The 19513-nt window shown below is 41.8% G+C and overlaps 1 protein-coding gene across 7 annotated transcripts in view; it reads right to left on the bottom strand.

Moving 5' to 3' along the window:
- RERE (arginine-glutamic acid dipeptide repeats) overlaps positions 1 to 19513 on the bottom strand; it is a 254331-nt gene that overhangs the window by 17194 nt on the left and 217624 nt on the right. For 6 of the 7 annotated variants that reach the window (XM_037378707.1, XM_037378704.1, XM_037378706.1 and 3 more), the window contains one exon: positions 1112 to 1274. The exons of the other annotated variant lie outside the window; for it this stretch is intronic. In XM_037378707.1, the coding sequence (XP_037234604.1) occupies positions 1112 to 1274 (163 nt within the window). The remainder of the gene's footprint in view (positions 1 to 1111; positions 1275 to 19513) is intronic. 7 annotated transcript variants of the gene reach the window in all.

The following is a 19513-nucleotide window of genomic DNA, read 5'->3' as shown; positions in this document are numbered from 1 at the left end:
GAGAGATTCTACAACACTTGCCATTAGTGTCTGCCATCAAGTCATTACCCTTCAAATTAATACAGGGTCCCATTTAGTAGACAGTAGCTACTAGCACTACCGTAATTTCTACATTAATTCTTGCAGATGTTTAAACCCTGACTGCAAAATCGACACCTAGCTGAACTTGCTTTCTTTTACTAAATTGTTTTTTATTCTCATGCTGCAGTCAGATCTGTATGGATGGGTCCTTCCAGCCACATGCGCTCCAAAGCGCATAGTACCTAGGATCAAGCTGTAGCATCAACATCCATACTTCTCACCCACAAAGAAATCACCAAGAAATCCCATCAATTTCAGCAAGGAGAAACTAACAGCCCTTTCTTACTACCCTCTTGCAGGATCCTCTGTCCTGCCTGCTCCCACACCTTCTACCTCCCCTGCATTAATAAGTCTGCCAATTTCTGCCTTCCACGTAGTCCCTTTTCTTCAGAAGACATTTGAAATGTGCTGAGCTTAGTCCACATAATGACTTAAAACTCTCAGGGTAACATAAGCATTTTATATAAGGATAAAAGTTTCCATATCCACATGGACATTACTAATCATAACCTTTAGCAATGCAGTACATTTCACTGTTTGGGTAATTCTTCACTTAGACACTTCTGCTTCAGTCAAGGCCACAGTTCTTCCAAGATGCATTAAGATACAACAGTACTGGCAGCAGCACACAGCCTGGGATCAAGCAGAAGGTATGGGTCACCAGGTAAGGATGAAAGGGACTTCCCTCCAAAGGGATGAAGGACTGACTTCTTTTTGCATTTTCTAATTCCCATTACTATAATAAGAGAATGTAATGGAGAAAATACAACACAAACCAAAGAATAGGGAAATTCAGTACCAGGGCAATGTTTCCATTCTTACCGCGTGCTTTTATGCCCAAGAACTACACAAAGCATTTGGTGATCAAAGACACCTACTACATTCCAACATAACGGTATAGAAACAGGAGAGGGCAACTGCCTGAACGCCATTTCCTTGCTTCATTCACTTGAAGGTACAGCACCATCACATTACTGTTGCTGCCTGCATCTAAACAAAGATAAACACATTGCTTTTAGCTTCCACTTACAGAATTCACTGGAGGGGGGCCTGGAGGGAGTGTTGACTGGAGTGGAAGCAGTTCGAGTTTTAATTCTCCGAAACACAGCCTGTCTTCGATGCCTACGGTGGGCTCGAGAACCTGCTGCTTCAGGGGTTTTCTTCCAATAGTAATAGAAGGTGATTAGTTCCCCCTGCAAATACAGAAGGAGTATGTTAGAGGGGCATGCAAATCTGACTTGTCAGCTTTTTTTCCTCCCTTTTGTTCTCTGTATGCGTGCACATGTATTTCTGTAGGCAGCTTCAAGATGTACTTCAGACAAACAAAATAATTCTTTAGCTAAGACAGGAAAAAAAATCATTATTTTTTGCTTGCTTTTGCAGGGGAGGAACAGAATAAATGCCTTCTCACTCCTCCCCAAGAAAAGAGGAGAGGTTGGGTAGTATGCGTCCAGCTGTGGGCACCGCTGGTCTCATGGTGTGGAAGGGGTTGTCCTTGCCTTGCTGTCAGCATCACGCTGCCACCCTGCAACAGCTCAGGAGGCACTGCATCCAGAGAGGTACCACCTTCCCACAGAGCTGCAAGAACAAGCGGTAACTGCTGCAAATTCTCTGGTGTTTACAGAAAGAATAAGGACCGATTCAAACAGATATTGCCATTTTGTCAACCTACATTCTGTGTACTGGTATTTTTAAATATTCCTGTTTAAGCTGAAAGTTAGAATAAAAACGTGTTCAATGAGGAGTTATAACCATAACTCAACCCTACTACAGTAAATTATGTTTTCATTTGAATATATATGCCCACATTTAAATTAATTAAGCAGTTACAAGAGTACACCTAGAGAAATGAGCAATAATTTCACAGCATAATGAATCTGGCTTACATTCAAAAACTAGAGCAGCTGCCATTCAAACTAGCGGATGTAATGCCAAACTAAAAGAACAGCATGTGGTTTTAATCTCTTCTCTTACTTTGAAACCCCATCATTTCCTGGTGACTTGTCTGCCTCTAAGGTAAAAGGTGTTGTTTCTTTCAAGTTGCAAGAGAAAAATGCAAACGTTCTAACCAGCCCCTTGAAAAATCAACATCAGAACAAACAGACCTGAATTGCCCACAAAAAGGGTTTCTTTGAACTGCATTTTATGTGATCAAATAACATAACCTCTGCCTGCTCCCTCTGTGGGGAAATCCTGCAGCCTATACTCTGGGCAGATCACTCAAGTTAACTCTGATAAAGACACACCCTTAATCGGAGCCTCAAAAAAACAATTACGGCTGTAACTAACATCTGCACCACTGAAACACTTGAAAGACAAAAGGAGGATGTTGTTCTAGACATCGACTGCTGACATTTAAGACACTTAAGAATTCTACCAATATCTAATTTAACAAACAGAAACACCAGAAGAAGAATGCAACCACAGCTCTGATTTCTGGCAATAGACAGAATAGATGCTATTTTAATCTGCACTGCTGCAGACTGGGATAGATGCTACTGGTCTCCCATCACAGACCTGAACTGTATTCACACCAAACTGTATTCTGAGTGACACCTGGTGAGGAGGAGGAAGGAGTAAGTGGGCAAAATGAATCATTACCTACAACTGTTGCTTCTGAAACATAAAAGCCCTACACCAAAAAAAAAAAAAAAAAAGACAACAGCAAAAACTTCCCTGAAAAGAATCTAAAACTAAAACGGGCGCAGGCTGGCAATGAGCATTCAAGCGGTATCAGACCTGGGAAGAACACAAGAGCTCCGACACCCAGCACCCTGCTCTGCCACTGCATGCTCAACTGTGCACGTTTGCTTTAGAAACCCCATGTGACTTGGAGTCCGTTAAGTGTGCTCAACATCCATCTAGCACAGCTGATTGTCAGACTGAGGATATGCCTTCTGCCAGGAGGCAGACGAAGCTCTGCAGAAAAGCTTATGCAATGCTTTTCAGAGGTAGAAAGTCTCTTGCAAATGAAGCCAGCCACATTTTACCTATAAATTAATTTGTATCAAATCTGAGGTGTCAGCACCAAGAAGCAAGTCAGTAAATCCCACGTCTTGATGTCAGTGAATTAATGTGTCCTCTGACACGCAGCAACAGCAGCGAGCCAACCAATCTATTTTCCTCCTATCATGAAATATGAAATGGGAACCTAATTTGAGCTCTATTTACACATTGCAAACCCAACAGGTCCCATAGCATGTTTAATAAGTTATACACGTACTACATTATAAACAGAACTTAAAAAAAGAAATGGTATGTATTTATAAAAAATACTAACTTCATGAGCATAATGCTTTTCCCCCCCCACCCCCCGAGACCCTCCCAAAACTGCAGTCACAATTGCATGCAAATAAGGATGAAATCAAATACACCCTATCTACAAAGTCAGGATGTATTTAAGGATTAGAGAGTATTCTGTACTTCAAATTCATCGTCAGACTGCACAGCTACATTGCTCAGTAAAATGATGCAACTTTCTGACAAAGACTGAGAAGTAAAACTCAGAAAGAAAGCATATACAGAGAATGTTTATGTTATACATATACACATGGGTTAGACACATAGTACACCAAAAAAATTCCGCATCAGCTCTTATTGGCTGCCTGGCTATCTAATATTATGTTGTCTACCTAAGGGAGTAAATGCTGGAGTGGAGTGAGTCTGGAAGGATTAGGAATAGCATACTGGTGGCTGCATGGGTGGCAGAAGCTTGAGCACAAAGAATTAAGTCAGTAAAGCTTTGGTTCTACAAACAAGGGGCAAACCCAGCTTCCAGCTCACCACAAGTGAAGTTAAATGAACTTTAATCAAACATGCATAGTGCGTGCTGCTGAAACCCATCACACACAAATTCAGGGAACAAAAGCTGTTGCAGAAATCAATAGCCTACTAAAACATTTAACACAGGCTAGCACTGATCAAAAGGCCCTTCTACAAAAGGCAGCCTTGCAAATTAGCTGCTGTTTTTGCTTGCAAGCAAACAGAAAAGCATAAATGCTGCTGACATGAATGGCCTGTAATGATCATTTTGCTCCTGGTGATCTCACCTCACCGCAAGGTCTCACAGTCAACACATCCTACATCTCTGTACTGTAACTGTGAACAGCGTGATGAACCAAGGCAGCCTGGTGCTTCTTCACTGGGGGAGGGCTGAGAGCAGCTGCTCTGAATCTGGTTTTCTGGGGAGCAGGTCTGCAGCCAAGGGAACAGCCCTAACCTAACCAACTGCAAATACATTGTATGTCTCCTTTGAAATTTTTTGTGCCAGGAACGAAGTATTGCTAGCAACAAACACACTGAAATTCACATAAGATAAAGCAGGCTGAACCATCCTTCACTGCACCATTATACTCATTGCACTTCAGAGTGACATCCCCCTCGTTTCCAAACTTCAGAGTTAAATTAAGGAAGGAACAAGACCACTGAGGTAACTACTACCTGTGATGAGGTCTCTGGCTAACGGTGAAACTCAAGGCTTGCAAGCCAATTTCAGGGAGCATTGAACCTGCTGCTTGAAACAGTGAGCTTCTTTGTCACTCTCTAATTCAGTTTAATGGCCTGAAGTGCACATACCGTCTGAAGGCAGGAGGAGACCGTCTCCTGCAATAAGCACCATCCAACTGCTTCTGTCATCCTCTTCTCTTCCCTGCACCCAATAACATGCTCCTGTTTAATCAGGCTCTGGGACAACCAATAAAACATGCATTAACCACCACTGCAAAGCCTCACAATGAAATGGTAAACTTCAGTGATGCATGGCCCAGCTCATCACCACTTGGAAGGCGACACAGCAAAATTTCATACGGCTGCACATACATGGATGACCCATAATGCATATGCAAGAAAGAAACACAAGTGTTCGGTGGAGCAGTTCCTCCATAGCACATGCAAAACCATTCTTCAGCAACATTCCCAGTCTAATGAATCAGAGCAGTCGTAAAATTCCAGATATTTGGTGGAGATACAGCCAGTACTGTGAGACAACTGTCCAGCAGGAAGGGCTTCCCTATCCAAGTCACTGCTTCTTTCACTAGAACTGTTAATGGGCTGCCTCCTGTCCCTGAAATCCACCTCATCCCTCAGACCTACAGATACTGAGGTTGCCGACACAACTGTCCATCTATACCCCTTAACAATAAATCCAGTATGTTAGAAAGTCCAAATAAAATGACCCACGTCTACTGCAACATCACCCCCAAATGAGTAGCTCCCATTCCTGTACTGTGCCTCATCCAAGAAAGATGCTACTAGTGCCCTCCCAGATCAACTCCATCAACGAACTGCTTTTTCCATCAGTGTGGGGAGAAATTCCTTTCTCTCCCAGGCTGCTTAGTTGATCATAGGAACAGCCTCACCTCCACTTGATACACCACCACCTCTCTTCTGCAAACACAACTCCTTTTTTCTATGTTAACATCGGACTAACTGTCCCAAGCAATTCATCAAACACATATAAAGCAAAATGAGATGCACCGTTCAGGCTTTTAATGCCACCTTTCATCAAGAACATCTACATTCCCGTTACTGAAGTTTCAACAAGACCAGAGGAGGTATGTTCACTAAAAACAACGGTTCAGCTCTCATCGATTGTGAAATACATCCAGAGCTCACAACTCAAACCTCCTGCTTTCTCCTGCCAAGGTCATTTCACCCTACGTAGGTACGAAGTACAAAAAGTCATGTTTCATCTCCTTTTAGCTCTGTTCTAGGGATTATTGTTAAAGAGAAAGAAATGGTTCAGATCCATTCCCACAGGACGATGCGGCAGCGAGATTTTCTCCGCAGTTCAGCTCTGGAGGCCGAGCTGACCCAAGAATTCAAGTGCCCAAGAGCCCATGACCTCTCTAACCCAGCACTCCTGCCTGCACTGCACAGGCCACCTGCATTTACTAGGAGATTACTTCCTCGGCACCCTTCTCTTAACTTTCCCTCCATTTTCACCCACTGCTATTGCTCACATTATTTTTGCTCTCCAAGCTACATCATGAAACACCAAGGCAGGCCTTACCGATTCTTCCATACCCTCAACCAACTAACATGAGCACCAGTACTAGCGCATGCCCTGGCTGCTCACTTATTATCAGTGGGTTTCATATGTAAAATACACAATCCAAGCTGTGCCCCAGGTTTGTGTTTAGTCCTGCCTTAGGTAAACGAAGGATTAACACTGTGTATGCATTTCTGGATTTGAGAGGTTTTGACAGCCCTGCTGCAGCAGACACTGCTCCTATGGAAGCTTGAGCGCATTAACTTACCTTCATGTATCTGTTAGGGTATAACAGAGTGAGCAAACATAATAATTGCTATTTAATTTCCCCAGAGCCTAGCTCTGCCAGGAAAAAAAAAATGTGGGGGAGGGGAAAAGCTTTACAGTAATTAAACAGGAAAGATAAATGACAATGCTCTTCAATGACTATAAAGTAGTCATGGCAGACCAGAGGGGAACAGATTGTCCAGCTGCGGCCTTAATGAATTCACAATCTTTCTGGAATGCATCAAGATTTTATTATATCAACTCAGTTTAGCTAATACTCCCTATTACTGACGTCTTGTGGTAAAAACACTGTCTCCAGCGCCTCCCTCCTTCACTGAATCCCCTGGCTTTAACAGTCTCCATTACAACATCTGCTCAAATGTCTGCATGCTAAGGGGTGTATCAAGAAAATAAACTACACATGCACAGTTTCATACAGTGGGATCTTTATAGTACACACCTTCAGTACAGACCAGTGTATCGCTGTCATCTCCAGGTTGCTTCCTTAAACTTTACAGAACAACCCACAATACTGGCATACACTGTTGGACTGGGAAGCAAAAACGAAGGTATCAGTCCCTTTCATCATGCACATCTCCACAACCAAAAGTTGATAATAAAAGAGGCACAAATGGTTGCAGATAGGCTAGCACAATCAGCCAACAAATCCCCAACTCCTGAACAGCACAGCTTACCCCATCAAGTTAGAAACGGGACAGAGCGGAGAGCACTGCACGACTATTTCTTGTTATGACCACCTATATCCAGACAGACAAAATTTGGAACTCTTACCTTGGTGTGAACAAGCTGAAGTGCTGAAAAAAATGCAGCAGGGAAGAGAAAGAGCAGCAGCTGTGTGCAGCTCAGAAGAGTTGAGCCCAGGCATTTTTACAATTTTAAACTTGGTCTACATGCCTCTTGCCAACTATGACAAATAGGTCTGCACATGCTCTAATTAAGCAGTAAATCTCAGCAGCTTGTTCAGTAGCACTGATTAATGTCCACCTTGGGTGCACAGGAATACTACACAATCTAAAACATTATTGAAATTTTAGGACAGGTTTTTAAAACCCAAGCAATATTGTTCTAACACTATAAAAAACACATTAAAATCTGTGGGATGCTCTCTAAGGAATATCCTGTAGGTCTCTCAGTTCTCTAGCATATTTTAAAAGTACAGGCATTTTATCTAGCAGTTCCTCTAGTCATTTATTACCTTTTGGGTGGCAATACAGCCCTCTCTCCCTGGTCTCTGCTAAGAACTCTGCCTACAAATTTAGGAGAAGACTGGCAATCTTCATACTCCATTTCTTTGTTCTGCCAACAGGAAGGTAAACTAGTTGGTTTCATTTTTTATTTGAAACTCCTGGCAAAACAGGCTGGCCAAGTGGGAATCAAAAGAGGAGGCAGGTATGTAAGAAACCCAGGCTAACTCCTTGCTTTTTTATGCTGTCAATTTACCTCCAATACAGGAACAGCCACAGAATTTCCTGGGAACCCAGCCGAGGCTCCATCTGTATTTTCCAGATTTCATTTTGTTGTGGAAAAAAACTGAAATCAGATACAGCTTTATGCTTTCCAATTGTTTCTGCTAAATAAGCACTGCTACCCTGTTTTGTCCTCTACAGACCAGAAGGAGAGCGAGCTTCTATCTCCTACAAGTTATGCTTTTGTTTTGACAGATGACACAGGCCTGTGATACAACAGGTCATTAGAGAACCGTGTCACTCTTGATTGTGATGAAACAAGTTTGGAACCTGAAGAGTTCACTCCGGTGTTCCTCAGGTAGTGAAGAGATTAAAAGAAACTCATTTTTCATGTTACCTGAACACAGAGATCTGCATTTTCCCTCCTTGACAAATAATTAAAAATAAATTTTAAAAAAATCAACATAACAGGTTGATTGCAAATGAAACCCAACTCTTACAATTAAATTATGCATGGGAACTGCAAGTGGCAAGAGACACGAAGAGTAATGGAATCACTGCTAGAAAAGATTGAGTGAACAGGGAAAGCAAAGCAAGGAGAGAAAAAAGGAAAGACATATACAAGATGGGATGTAAATAATCTCTCCTTTGAAACAAATGATTATCTGCAGTAACACTCAGCCATTATACAGCATCTTCCATTTGATGACGAAGCATCCATAAATCTCAGCACATCCTTTAAGTTTTATAGCATATAGAAACAAAGAGGCAGAATATTTATAAATTGGCCAAGATTAATCCTGTGTGAGAAGTACAACTGCACTGATTAACCTCAAACTATGTTAACAGCTTCACCAGTGACAGCCGGGCTCTAAAATTCCTTCATAATTCAAAACCAGGTGTACTGGATTGGCTGATCCATCCTTATTAAGCACAGTACTGGCTGAGTGTTCCTCAACAGTTCAGCTTTCCTTTTGCCCTCAATACAAGCTGCTTCTTTTTATTTTTTTCTCCTCTCTTTCTCAGTTGGATATTCTTGTTTCATTCCTACTGCTCAACTGTATGGTTTTAGTAAACCACAGAGAAATCTAAATGTTATTGTCCGTAGCCTGAAAAAAACCCACCAATAACATGTCTCTGTGCCACATCTAACTCACAGCTTCCATGTAGTTAATTTGCTAACCTTTTCCAGTGTTTGTAATTAAGGTTGCATATACTGGTAGGAAATGAGATAACTAGCGTATTATGGAACTTAGCCTCACTATCTGTTCTACATGAACAAATATAGGTTGGGCATTTTTAGGGATTTAAGCACCAGCTTTAACAGTTCTACAAAACCAAATGCATAGCACACCAGTGCATTGTTTTAAGTCTCAGCCAGTTAAAAGCTGCTGACCCTCTCTCCAGCTGTATGTCATGCCAGAACAAAAAGAAAGCTTTTATAATTAAGGCTTCTTTCTCCAGAGAATCCTCTTCGTTAATCAACGGCGTTCCTAATCCCCATAGGAACTCACAGCCTGTTGGCTGCATCCACTAATAATTATTATTGCCTATCTCTAAGTGTCAGTTACAGTTCTCCAAGACTGCGTAACCACTGCTGGTGTCACCAGGTAGACTCCACAGGGATCTGTGGCGCTTGACCAATTGAGAGGTTATCAAAATAGTGAAAGTTAAGAGAACCTGCTTGCCTCCTACACATTAGTTGAGGATTTATCTTCTACTCAGCTCCCCTTTGCAACTTCTACTATCAAAATTTCTGAGGTTAGAAAATCCTGATTTGGTTGACCACTTTTAACTTGAATCATTTACATTTTCTGCCCTCTCCTCCCCCAAGCTTATTCTCTACCTCATCTTCCCACACACCTCTGCCAGCCTCTGCTCAAGCACAGCTGCCCCATCTGCAGCAACGAGGGGTCTCTCACCACAGCAAAGCCCAATACTTTAGCACTGCTGTGATGTTTTCTCCTGGCACAGAGTACCAAAGGCTTCATGCAGACAGAGCCTGCCGAATGTAATTTAGCCCCTGTGGAGCCAGAGCATCTCTCTTCCTACTGAGGCTCAGGCTGGCATACATTGCAGGTTCCTCCCAACCCACTGTTCAACATCCATTTGTTCTCCCTAGCAAATGCAAATCTTCAGCCTCTTCTCCTTTTTCATTTACACGTTGATGCCCAAAGCGCTGTCTGTGACAAAACGCACATGGGCCATGTGAATTACACACAAAGTAATTCTGAAAAGCAGAGGTGAAATACTTTTGCAAGAATGGGAGAAGTTCATATGTTCTTGAGCCAGCAATTCTTTCCTTCCATTTTAAAACCCACATCAAAGTCCTGGGGTTCACAGCTATTTCACGGAACATCTTTCACTGCCAGTCTCTTGTTAACTCGACGTCCTCAATATTGGAGCTCACACACCAGGACAAAAAGGAGTGGGATAAATACCCAGATAAATTAAATGCAATTCAGAAAAGCTTTCAGAGCAGAGCTCGCTGTAGTCTGCACTGCATCATGTCTTTCCCCCTTCACGTGCACTTCTCCATCAATGTGGCTGATACCGAGAATTTAGCAGCACAATACAAGGAATAGGATTTTCTCAATGAAGGTGCCAAGCACCAAAACATTACCCCTTTAACTGCACTTTCTTTTTGCACCAGCTCAGTAATTAAACTTCTTGGTTGCATACTGCTAGACTTCAAGTGTGGGACAAAAAAACCCACAGCACATTTTCACTGCTGCTGGCTACACAACAATGGTATCTTCTCAATGGCTGTAACACATCACCTTTTTCACTACTTAAAGCAAAGGTATCAGTGGTGGTTCACATGGGTGTGTGTATGAGAGAAGCCAGCCATAAAGCAGTTAAAAACTACCACTCGATCCCATAAACATTTTTCCATTTTTCTATTCTTCTACCCTTCATTACATGCAGTCTTCTTAACTCTGCACATCCTCAGAGCGACAGCTGTCAGGGTCACCCTACAAAATATACATTGGCAATGTTACATTTAATGACTGGAGCGAGAAGAAAAATGAAGGATGGGAGGAGTCGAATACCACAGGATGTTTTAAAGGGATCATCAGTTATATCTACGTATTTCCTGAGGTGATAATTAAATGACAGCGACTGAGGGAAAATCCATTTTTGAGCTTGGGAAAGGACTGTTAAGAAAAAAATGTTTTTGTACTGGCAGCATGTAATGGCTACCAGAAAATGAAAACAGTTCCTTCAACCACAGCAGTTCCTCTATTTTATGAATTTTACACAGGCATAGGGGCTGAGAAGTCTATCAAGTACAATCATCTGTTCAAACAAATCAAAAAGTATTGACAGACTTCGGTGATTTCACCCCCAACTAGACTACCTTCTGTTGTGGTCCGCATGTCAACTTCAATTAATGTAAAAGAAAGACTAATCTGTGTATGTGCATGCGCGTGCAGAAAGTGACATTCCAGACACAGGGACAGCAGCATTTTCTACTTTCATAATATTGGTTCAAACAAAGTATTAAAAATTCAATTCTGCTGTTCAGCAGGGAACTTAATCCTCCTGCATTTCAGTAAGTTATGCATCTGCTAACTTGTTTTCTAATTCTGCACGACTGAAATTAGGCTTGCAATTACTAAAAAAGTTTTACTACCTTACAAATATTTTTATTATTGCACTGTAACAACTTTACAAACAAAGTCAAACTATACTTACCAAAACATTTCTCATGTTATAACTGTTAGCTTTAATTGTTCTGTTAGTTGACTACTTCACAGCAATAATGCTAGTTGGTATTCAAAACAAGTCACTTCCAGTTAACTGTCACTTAGCATCAATACTCTGCATTACTGCAACACTCCACTGGATGCCTCAGGCTCACTGGAGTGACACCAACTTGTAGCTGAAGAGACGACTGAAAAATACTGACTTTGAGCTCATCAGAATTAGAAAGGTTTTCTCTCACTAGACTATTGGGGAGAGGCAATAAAATAACCCACACACATTCACACTCTGCACTAGCTACATCAGACAACCATTCCATAGCTCTGCAAATTCCCCTTCTGTTCAGCTGGAAATTTACACAGGAATAAGATGGATGACATTTTACTGTTCTGAAAAGATTATTTCAAATGCTTAGGTGCTTATCTCTTGCAATGCAAGTTCCTAGCTCAACTTACCTGAGAAGACACTGCAGTCTCTAACACTTAACAAAGAAGTTTCCAGCCGTCTTTCAAATTCCAGTTTTAAAGCCATCAACTAGCTCATGTGTGGGCAAGCATTTCAGGTCAAACACACTGCACGATTCAACACTTCTGGGGCACCCTGGATGGTCTGGAAGAAAGTTCCAATCCCCAAGCCACTGCAGTTTCTCTGTAATGGTCAAATGTGTAAATCCTATGACCGTTTATGGGCCAAGGACTGCCTTCTTGTTATTTAAGCTGGTACTTCTGTTCGTTGCCTTGTGTGACATTGTCTCATGCCTTCCTGGGTTAAGTTAGAATATATTACTTTACCAGGTTTCAAAACAAATCTGATTCTTGCCATATTCTATTACTGGGACCTGATGTCATTCTCAACAGGAGTTTGTTCCCATGACGTCAGAAATGTCGTGTGTGTCGTCTGTTCAGCTGTGTCACACCCCGTCCCCCCAGTTCCTTTGCAGAGCAGGCTTTTGTCTCTAAGTTAAGAACACATCACTTGCACTGTGTTCTGCAGTCCTAGCCCCATCTCTCTCCTGGGCAAGCAGTAATCACTGAGAAGATAACATACCACAAAAATACTGAAATAAAGAAGCAAATGAAAAATCCTGAAAGTTTGATCAGATTTTCCTGTTTTAACAGGGCAAAGAGCTAAAAGGTAGAGTACAGTATTAACCATCTGTTCCTCAAATGTCACATTCTGTAACTGGTTTTATTAAATTTACAGAAATAAGAACTGAAGGTCCACTTAGTTCTGAGACCAGCAATGCAGCTTTGCCACTAGCAGCACCGTTTCAGACTGCTGATGTGTTTGCACACTGACCTGCATTCCACATTCCAATTTAACAGATGTTTTAAGTTTTCCAAACACATCTGTGATGAATCACACAAAGTCTGGCTTGTCAAATGTATGCATTACCCTCCCTGACACACAGCTTCCCCATGACCTATAGGGGAGCCGTTGAGTTTTACTAGTTTATTATAATAAAATAACGTTAAAACAACCGCATTCAGAAAATACTGAAAATTAACACAGGAGGCAATAAACCTCATAAACTAATCCTCACTGCTAATAAGGGAAGTGAGGATGCAATCACCTGGAAACAGAAACATTTTCCATCCCTTTTTTATTGCACCTACCCTCTCAACAGGTTATCTCATAACAAGAACTATCAAACCCCTGATTCCATGCTGAAGACAGCTACAACTTGACCCCTTAGTAAAAATTTCTACCGCAAGACATCCAACACCTGAACCAGCCAGATGGAGGAATAAAGCCATCCATTTTACACCTAGGAAGTATCGAGTAATCTTATACAAACCACCAGTTTTATCACTGGAAACTTCTATTCACATACTACACAAACACAGGTTTGAGGACGATGGGTTCCTGCTCTAGTATTCAGCCTGAGTTATGCCGAATAAGCATTAATCTTGGGAACAATCACTCTTGGACAGACATCACTGTCATTAAGCCCCAATTTTAAACAGACTTAGTTTCTCTCAGATCTGATCCCTGAACAGCTGTTTTCCTTTTACTGCTCCCCAAGAACATTTCCCTAAATCACTAGATTTTTCTAGATTAAGTCTGGAGGGTTGAGGGGTACTTCAGTGTTTTCCTGTTTACCAAAGCATCATACGAAAAGAGGAATATTGAAGGAGGACATCCCCCTCAGCCCCAAAACCACAAAAGAACTGCCATGTAAACTGCTTATTCCTCAGTTATTGTTGCTTCCCTCCAGTCTCAAATTCTTTCTGCAGGAAAAAATCCTTCGCAAGCAAAACGTAAAGACAATGGTTAAGAGTTGTAAAGCGGCATTAGAAAGACGAGTTCATTGTAGCTAACTATAATACCTATACAGTGAGCTCAGAAGTGAAAGAAACTGCTCATTCTTTATGGTTCTGTTCTACCCTGGTGTCTCCACCAAGCATTAATCCTAGCTACTCCCTCAGAAAGTGAATTTTGATCCCCACTTCACAATTAGGGATAATAAAAAAAGGAGCTGGTAATTAGGGGCACGACAGAGGGCTCTGACTCCTGAGGTCTTGCAAATCATACCATAGCGAGTTTTTAGAGATGGAATTGGGCTGCTGCCATTAATCCTGTCCCCCTCTGCACATGGCCCACATCCACAGCAGGGGTGTCAGGACAGGCGATATCACTTCTGCAGCTACTTTTACAAAGTGTGCTAACTTAAAATATCATTGATTTCAGTTTACACTGTCCATTGCAATGAAACAGCGTGCTCATTTTTACCTTTCTACACTACAGGGATACTAACTTCTGACAGAAGTACCATGTAAGCAGGAGAGAAAAGAAGTATAATGCATCAAGGAAGTTAAGGCAATAGTATTTTTCATCAACCCAAAACTCAACTGCCACTCAGAACCAGAGATCTCAGAGGCAGGAGTAAGACCTAAGAACTAGCTCTGATTCACAGCCTGAGGCAACCTAACCTTCTAATAGTCATTTTCCACAAGACGGGCAAATTCCACATTCTGACCCACCGGATGACGTACGGCAGCTGCAGCATTAGAAAAGGCATCTTAATCTATCTGGCTCTGCACAAAATCTATTTTACAGAATCACAGCTCCGCATGAAGCTGGCCACCAGGGAGACAGAAGAGCCATTAAAGCAAAAGGGCAGTATTGGCAAAAGAACAAATGCCTATAGACCTTATGAGGTTTTTATGAAGTTTGATCCATTCATGAAAGGGATTTGAGAGATCGTTGCCTGACAACAGAACTTCAGATTCGGCAATCCCCTCAGGCCTGTTATGGCCCTGTACTCTTACGCCAGAGGAAAAAGTAGTACAGACCCCAGGAAACCTGTCAAGCAAGGGCACTGACCTGTCACACAGCCAGCCTGCTGCTTACCTAACATCTTCTTTACAGCAGTCTGACAAGCTTATTCTAGAGCTGCCTTTCTGCTTCCCTGAAACACTCCTCTATACATTTCACTACCCAAGAAAAGCTCAATTCCCTCACGTAAACGAAGTCAGGTTTATGTCCCTCTTCATGGGTACTCAGCCTGTATTGTCTCTACCTGCCTTCCCGAGCTCTTTTCCAAGTTAGAGATTGAGACAGTTTCTGACTGAAAGGAATAAAATGTCATTTTTACCCAGTCAGCAATCTTCTGAAGAAGATGATGAAGACTGTTTCATTGTACTGCTTTATTAGGCATGCAACATGACATACCAAATTTCCACAAATGATGCCTGATGGCACCCGCCACACCATACACTTAGCCTTGACTCGCCTTCTTGACCACCCAGCCCTCCACTGCATAGATCCGTTTCTCATTACCAGTTTATAAACGCCAAAGAGTCTCATTCCAGTTGCATCAATAAGAGCTCAGAATTTACTATTACAGTTAGACTATGCTAGTATCCTTGGAAACACAGAGACTGATCAGGTATTCCAAATGCACAGAGTATTACACCATTTATTCCCTACTACCATGTCTAACAGTCACAGCATGTTGATGTCTACCACCAGGCAGCATGAATGACCATTTTAATTAGTGGCTTGTATTCAACACAGCCGTCAAGGTGTCAGAAACTAAAAGAGAACCACTTAAAATTGAGAACTTCAACAAGAAAAAAGAGGTTGCATCAATACTTGTTGGCTCCCTTTCAGAAAAAGGATGCCTCTTAAACGGATACTCCTTTACAAACTGGTAAGCTGTTGCCACAACGTTTCTGAAATTGTTGGAATATGAATCTTCATACACTTACCACAAAGCAACCTATACGCTCCACTATCTGCAAACAAAACTACTCACAGGAGCATCCTGCACTTATAACAAGACACTTCCATCCCTACTAGCCACCAAAAATCCCTGCTGCATTTTTTCCTTAAACTTTTTTCTGGCATCATCTACTTTCTTCAACTGCTTCCTAACGGTGACAGCAGGTTTGTAAAGCAATGGCACTAACAAATCAGCCCTCATTACATGCGGTTTTTAACTACAGTGGTGCCACACAGGAGGCTCTACTTGAAGATGTAAGTTAGCATTTCCATCACGCATCTGAAAAGGCATTACACAAAGAATTTAAACACACCACTGGGGGTGGGGGAGGTGTGTAGGGAGGGAATCAAGGTGGTAGTAGCAAGCAGAACTGCAACTGTAAACTTAACCTGGTTTTACTGTTAAGTACACACTTTAGACTGAAATTATAGAGTCAGCTAGGGCTTCCAGCCTTACCTTTGTGTGCAACAGTACTTTCATTTCTAGTGTTCACCTACAATACCGGTAGTATTATGTGAGCCTAAATCCCAGTGAAGGAAAAACTAGTGATTTACTGTATGGAAAACCCCATTAACTAGAAGCGTGTACATGCTGAGTTAAAGAATTTGCTCCCCTGAAAAAAACTAAGAACAGATTTCTCCCCATGCAAACCAACTGACCAGCCTGTGGCTCTAGACATAGCAACATGAGCTTTCATCCATTATTAAGTTGCATTACATTTTGGAATTGGTTCACTACAGCAAAATATTATGCTATAAATAAATTCTTCAGAGAGATGCAGAGACCCAGTGGCAGAGTTCAGCGCTGAAAAAAGCTTGAGATGCATGTTCAGTGTGATGATTTCACCGCCATTTGTAAGCTTGAAAACTGGAATGCCAAAAGTCTGTTTGGTGGGGGGGCATTCTCATTTTTCCATCTAACTGTGGAAGATTTCCGTTTGCAAAACAAGATCAGCATTTAACACAGTGCTTGGGCTCAGGGCCTAGTTCAGCAATCAACCACATCTAGTTCTTAAGTTAACATTTCTCGTAGACACTGAATACTTGTAGCTTTTGTAAAGGGTTTCCCAGTATTCTACCCTGTCTCATCAAACTTGTAGTAAAAAAGGCCAGCTTAAAGACCACATTGATATCACATGACAAATTATTCTGGGAATCCACCAGCTCCTATCTTTTTCCTTTCTCTGTCCACCCCAGTCCTTATAAAGCCTCTCCTCCAATCAAGATTTGGACTCATGTCTCTAGATCTTACGTGGTTTAATCTCCACAGCACCTCTACAGACCAGTCTGAGATACTATCCCATTTTACAGAACCTGGTGAGAGACTAGTCAAGCCAGAAGAGAAGGCCAAAAGAACAAGGAGATCATCAGTTTTCTCTTTACAAGACTAACCTCACGGTCAAATCATCCTTCCTAGTTTTCTGGGCCTCTCCCTAAGACTTTTTCTTCCTCCCTCCAATCCGTCTAGAATCTGAAAGGGTAGAAATTCATGGATGGAGCAGCAGCCGAAGATACAAGACACAAAGACCCCTGCAATTCTTCCTGGAAGGGTCTAGGTGACGAGTGAATGAAGATAAGGAGATGGTATTCTGCCTGTTTACGTACCGTGTTGTAATATGCTGCTCCTGTCAACTCCTCAAAAATACAAGATCAAAGGAACATGTCGAAGAAAAATCTCATTGGTCCGGTATTACAGAATTTATTGTCTGGGCAAGGTAGATGGGTAGTATTTTCCAGGGAAAGCGAAACACAACACTGCTTGATGCAGGCAAACTTTCTGGTCTAAGTACTCCGGCATCCAAAAGGAGTGAAGGCATCTGGGATAAAGTGATGATCTTACATAAAATTTGGTTTAATTTAGAGTAACCCTAACTTGCTAAGACAGAACACAATTTCAGCCAGTGCAAGCATGGGAGTGTGTGTGTGTGTGTGTCTGCGTAAATTTATATATACCTACTTCAGACCATCACATTCTTTAGACTACCATGTCCGAAGCATTTTGCTTCCCAGCTTTAAAAAGAAATGTCTCATCACTATCATCATAAAAACATTACTCTTATATCCAAACTAAATCTACCCTCTTTCAGTTTAAAACTGTTGCCCTTGTCCTGTCACTACAGGCCCTGGCAAAAAAGTCTTCCTTTCCATCTTTATACGTTGAGAGACCACTATAAGGTCTCCCCAGAGCCTTTTCTTCTCCAGGAACTCTCTCCAGCCTGTCTTCGTAGGAGAGGTGCTCCAGCCCTCAGATCATTTTCATGGCCCTCCTCTGGATCCACTCTAAATGGTCCATGTCTGTCATGTAGTGCTGACTCCAGAGCTGGATACCATACTCCAGGTAGGGTGTCATGAGAGCACAGCAGAGGGGGAGATGTGCCTCTCCCAGCCTAGTGGCCACCCTTTACACACTGGTTTTGAGCACCTTGGGTATCGTTCTGTAAATAATTCTAGTAATTCTCCTATTTTATCCCCTCAAACTATTCAAGCAACACCATTAAGATGTATGGCTTGCTTCTGGTTCATCCTTGCAGGTATTGCTTATAACGTAACTGAATAATTTCAATTTATTTGTATGCTTTTATTGCTTAGGCCTCACTTGTGAAATTCACAGTCTGCGATTCAGCCCATTCCTATATGCATGCAAGGACAGCTATGATTCCCCAGGTCTACACATTGCTGTAATTAGCTGCTACTAAGGTAGCAGGACAAAAAGTGACATCTTCAGGTGGGAATAAAACAAAAGCAGCAAATTAAGACAAATAAAGACGTTTTCATGTGAATGGTACTAATGATAAAAACAAGAGAGAAAATGCAGAAAAATGATGCACTAAAAAATGTACTGAATTTTTCTACAGCAGTATTTTTCACAACAGTGTTACCTCTCTCAAAAATGTTTCACGAGTTTCATACACACACATACAAGAGTCCAAACAAACACCTGACATGCAACTCTGGCAAGTAAGAATTTCTACATCACTTATTTTATACCATGTAAAACTATCATCAACAGCTCAGTGTCCCGAGAATACCAAGCTGTAAGCAGCAGGCAACCACTACACACTCATGCCTCCAACGCAGGAAAGGGACTTCCAATAGGCAAGATATGCAATTCTTCACTTTCAACTCACTGGTTCAAATTCAGTCTGAAGCATTAGTGACATAAGAGCTGAACAGCTGGCAGCACTGCCCTGACACAAACACATGTCTCGGGGCATCAGAATATTTGAAGGAGTTCAGGAATATAAATCCGCTCCTACCTTTCTGTATATAAGACACAGAAAAAACAGAGAAAACCAATGAGCAACTCACCAGAACTTTGTGTAAAACCTAATTGCTCCGAGGTGCCTCCGTTTCCTGAACTGGCCTCTCTTCAGAGCAATAAAGATGAAAGCAACACTGCAACACTTCAAAAACAGGTAAACTGTGATCTAAAGCTAGAGAAATACTAATGCATTAACACAGTAGAAATGAGGGAGCGGAGGTGAAGGAACAGCATTTGCAAATTCCACACTCTTCAGAAAAGCTTATCTTTACAAAAGAAAGCCTACAAACACCCACGCTCAAACATAAAAATGACCCCTTAATGCTGTTAATAAGCAGCGCTGGACAGTCAATTAAGTTAAACATCAAAAGCAGGCCATGTGAAGAACTACTGCATCTCCCGGTTCCTTTACCCCAACCCCCTTCTTGGCCATGCTTTCTCCTGCAGAAATTCTACAAACCCTGAAACTATCGATCCTTTCTGTCAACACAGAACAGGTACCACAGCTGCACGCACCCCGTCCCATGCAGCTGACGGCATCTCTTGGCCCAA

The sequence above is a fragment of the Falco rusticolus genome, chromosome 3 (assembly GCF_015220075.1).
Source record: "Falco rusticolus isolate bFalRus1 chromosome 3, bFalRus1.pri, whole genome shotgun sequence".
Classification (NCBI taxonomy): Eukaryota; Metazoa; Chordata; class Aves; order Falconiformes; family Falconidae; genus Falco; species Falco rusticolus.
This window is presented reverse-complemented; position numbering and strand designations above follow the sequence as displayed.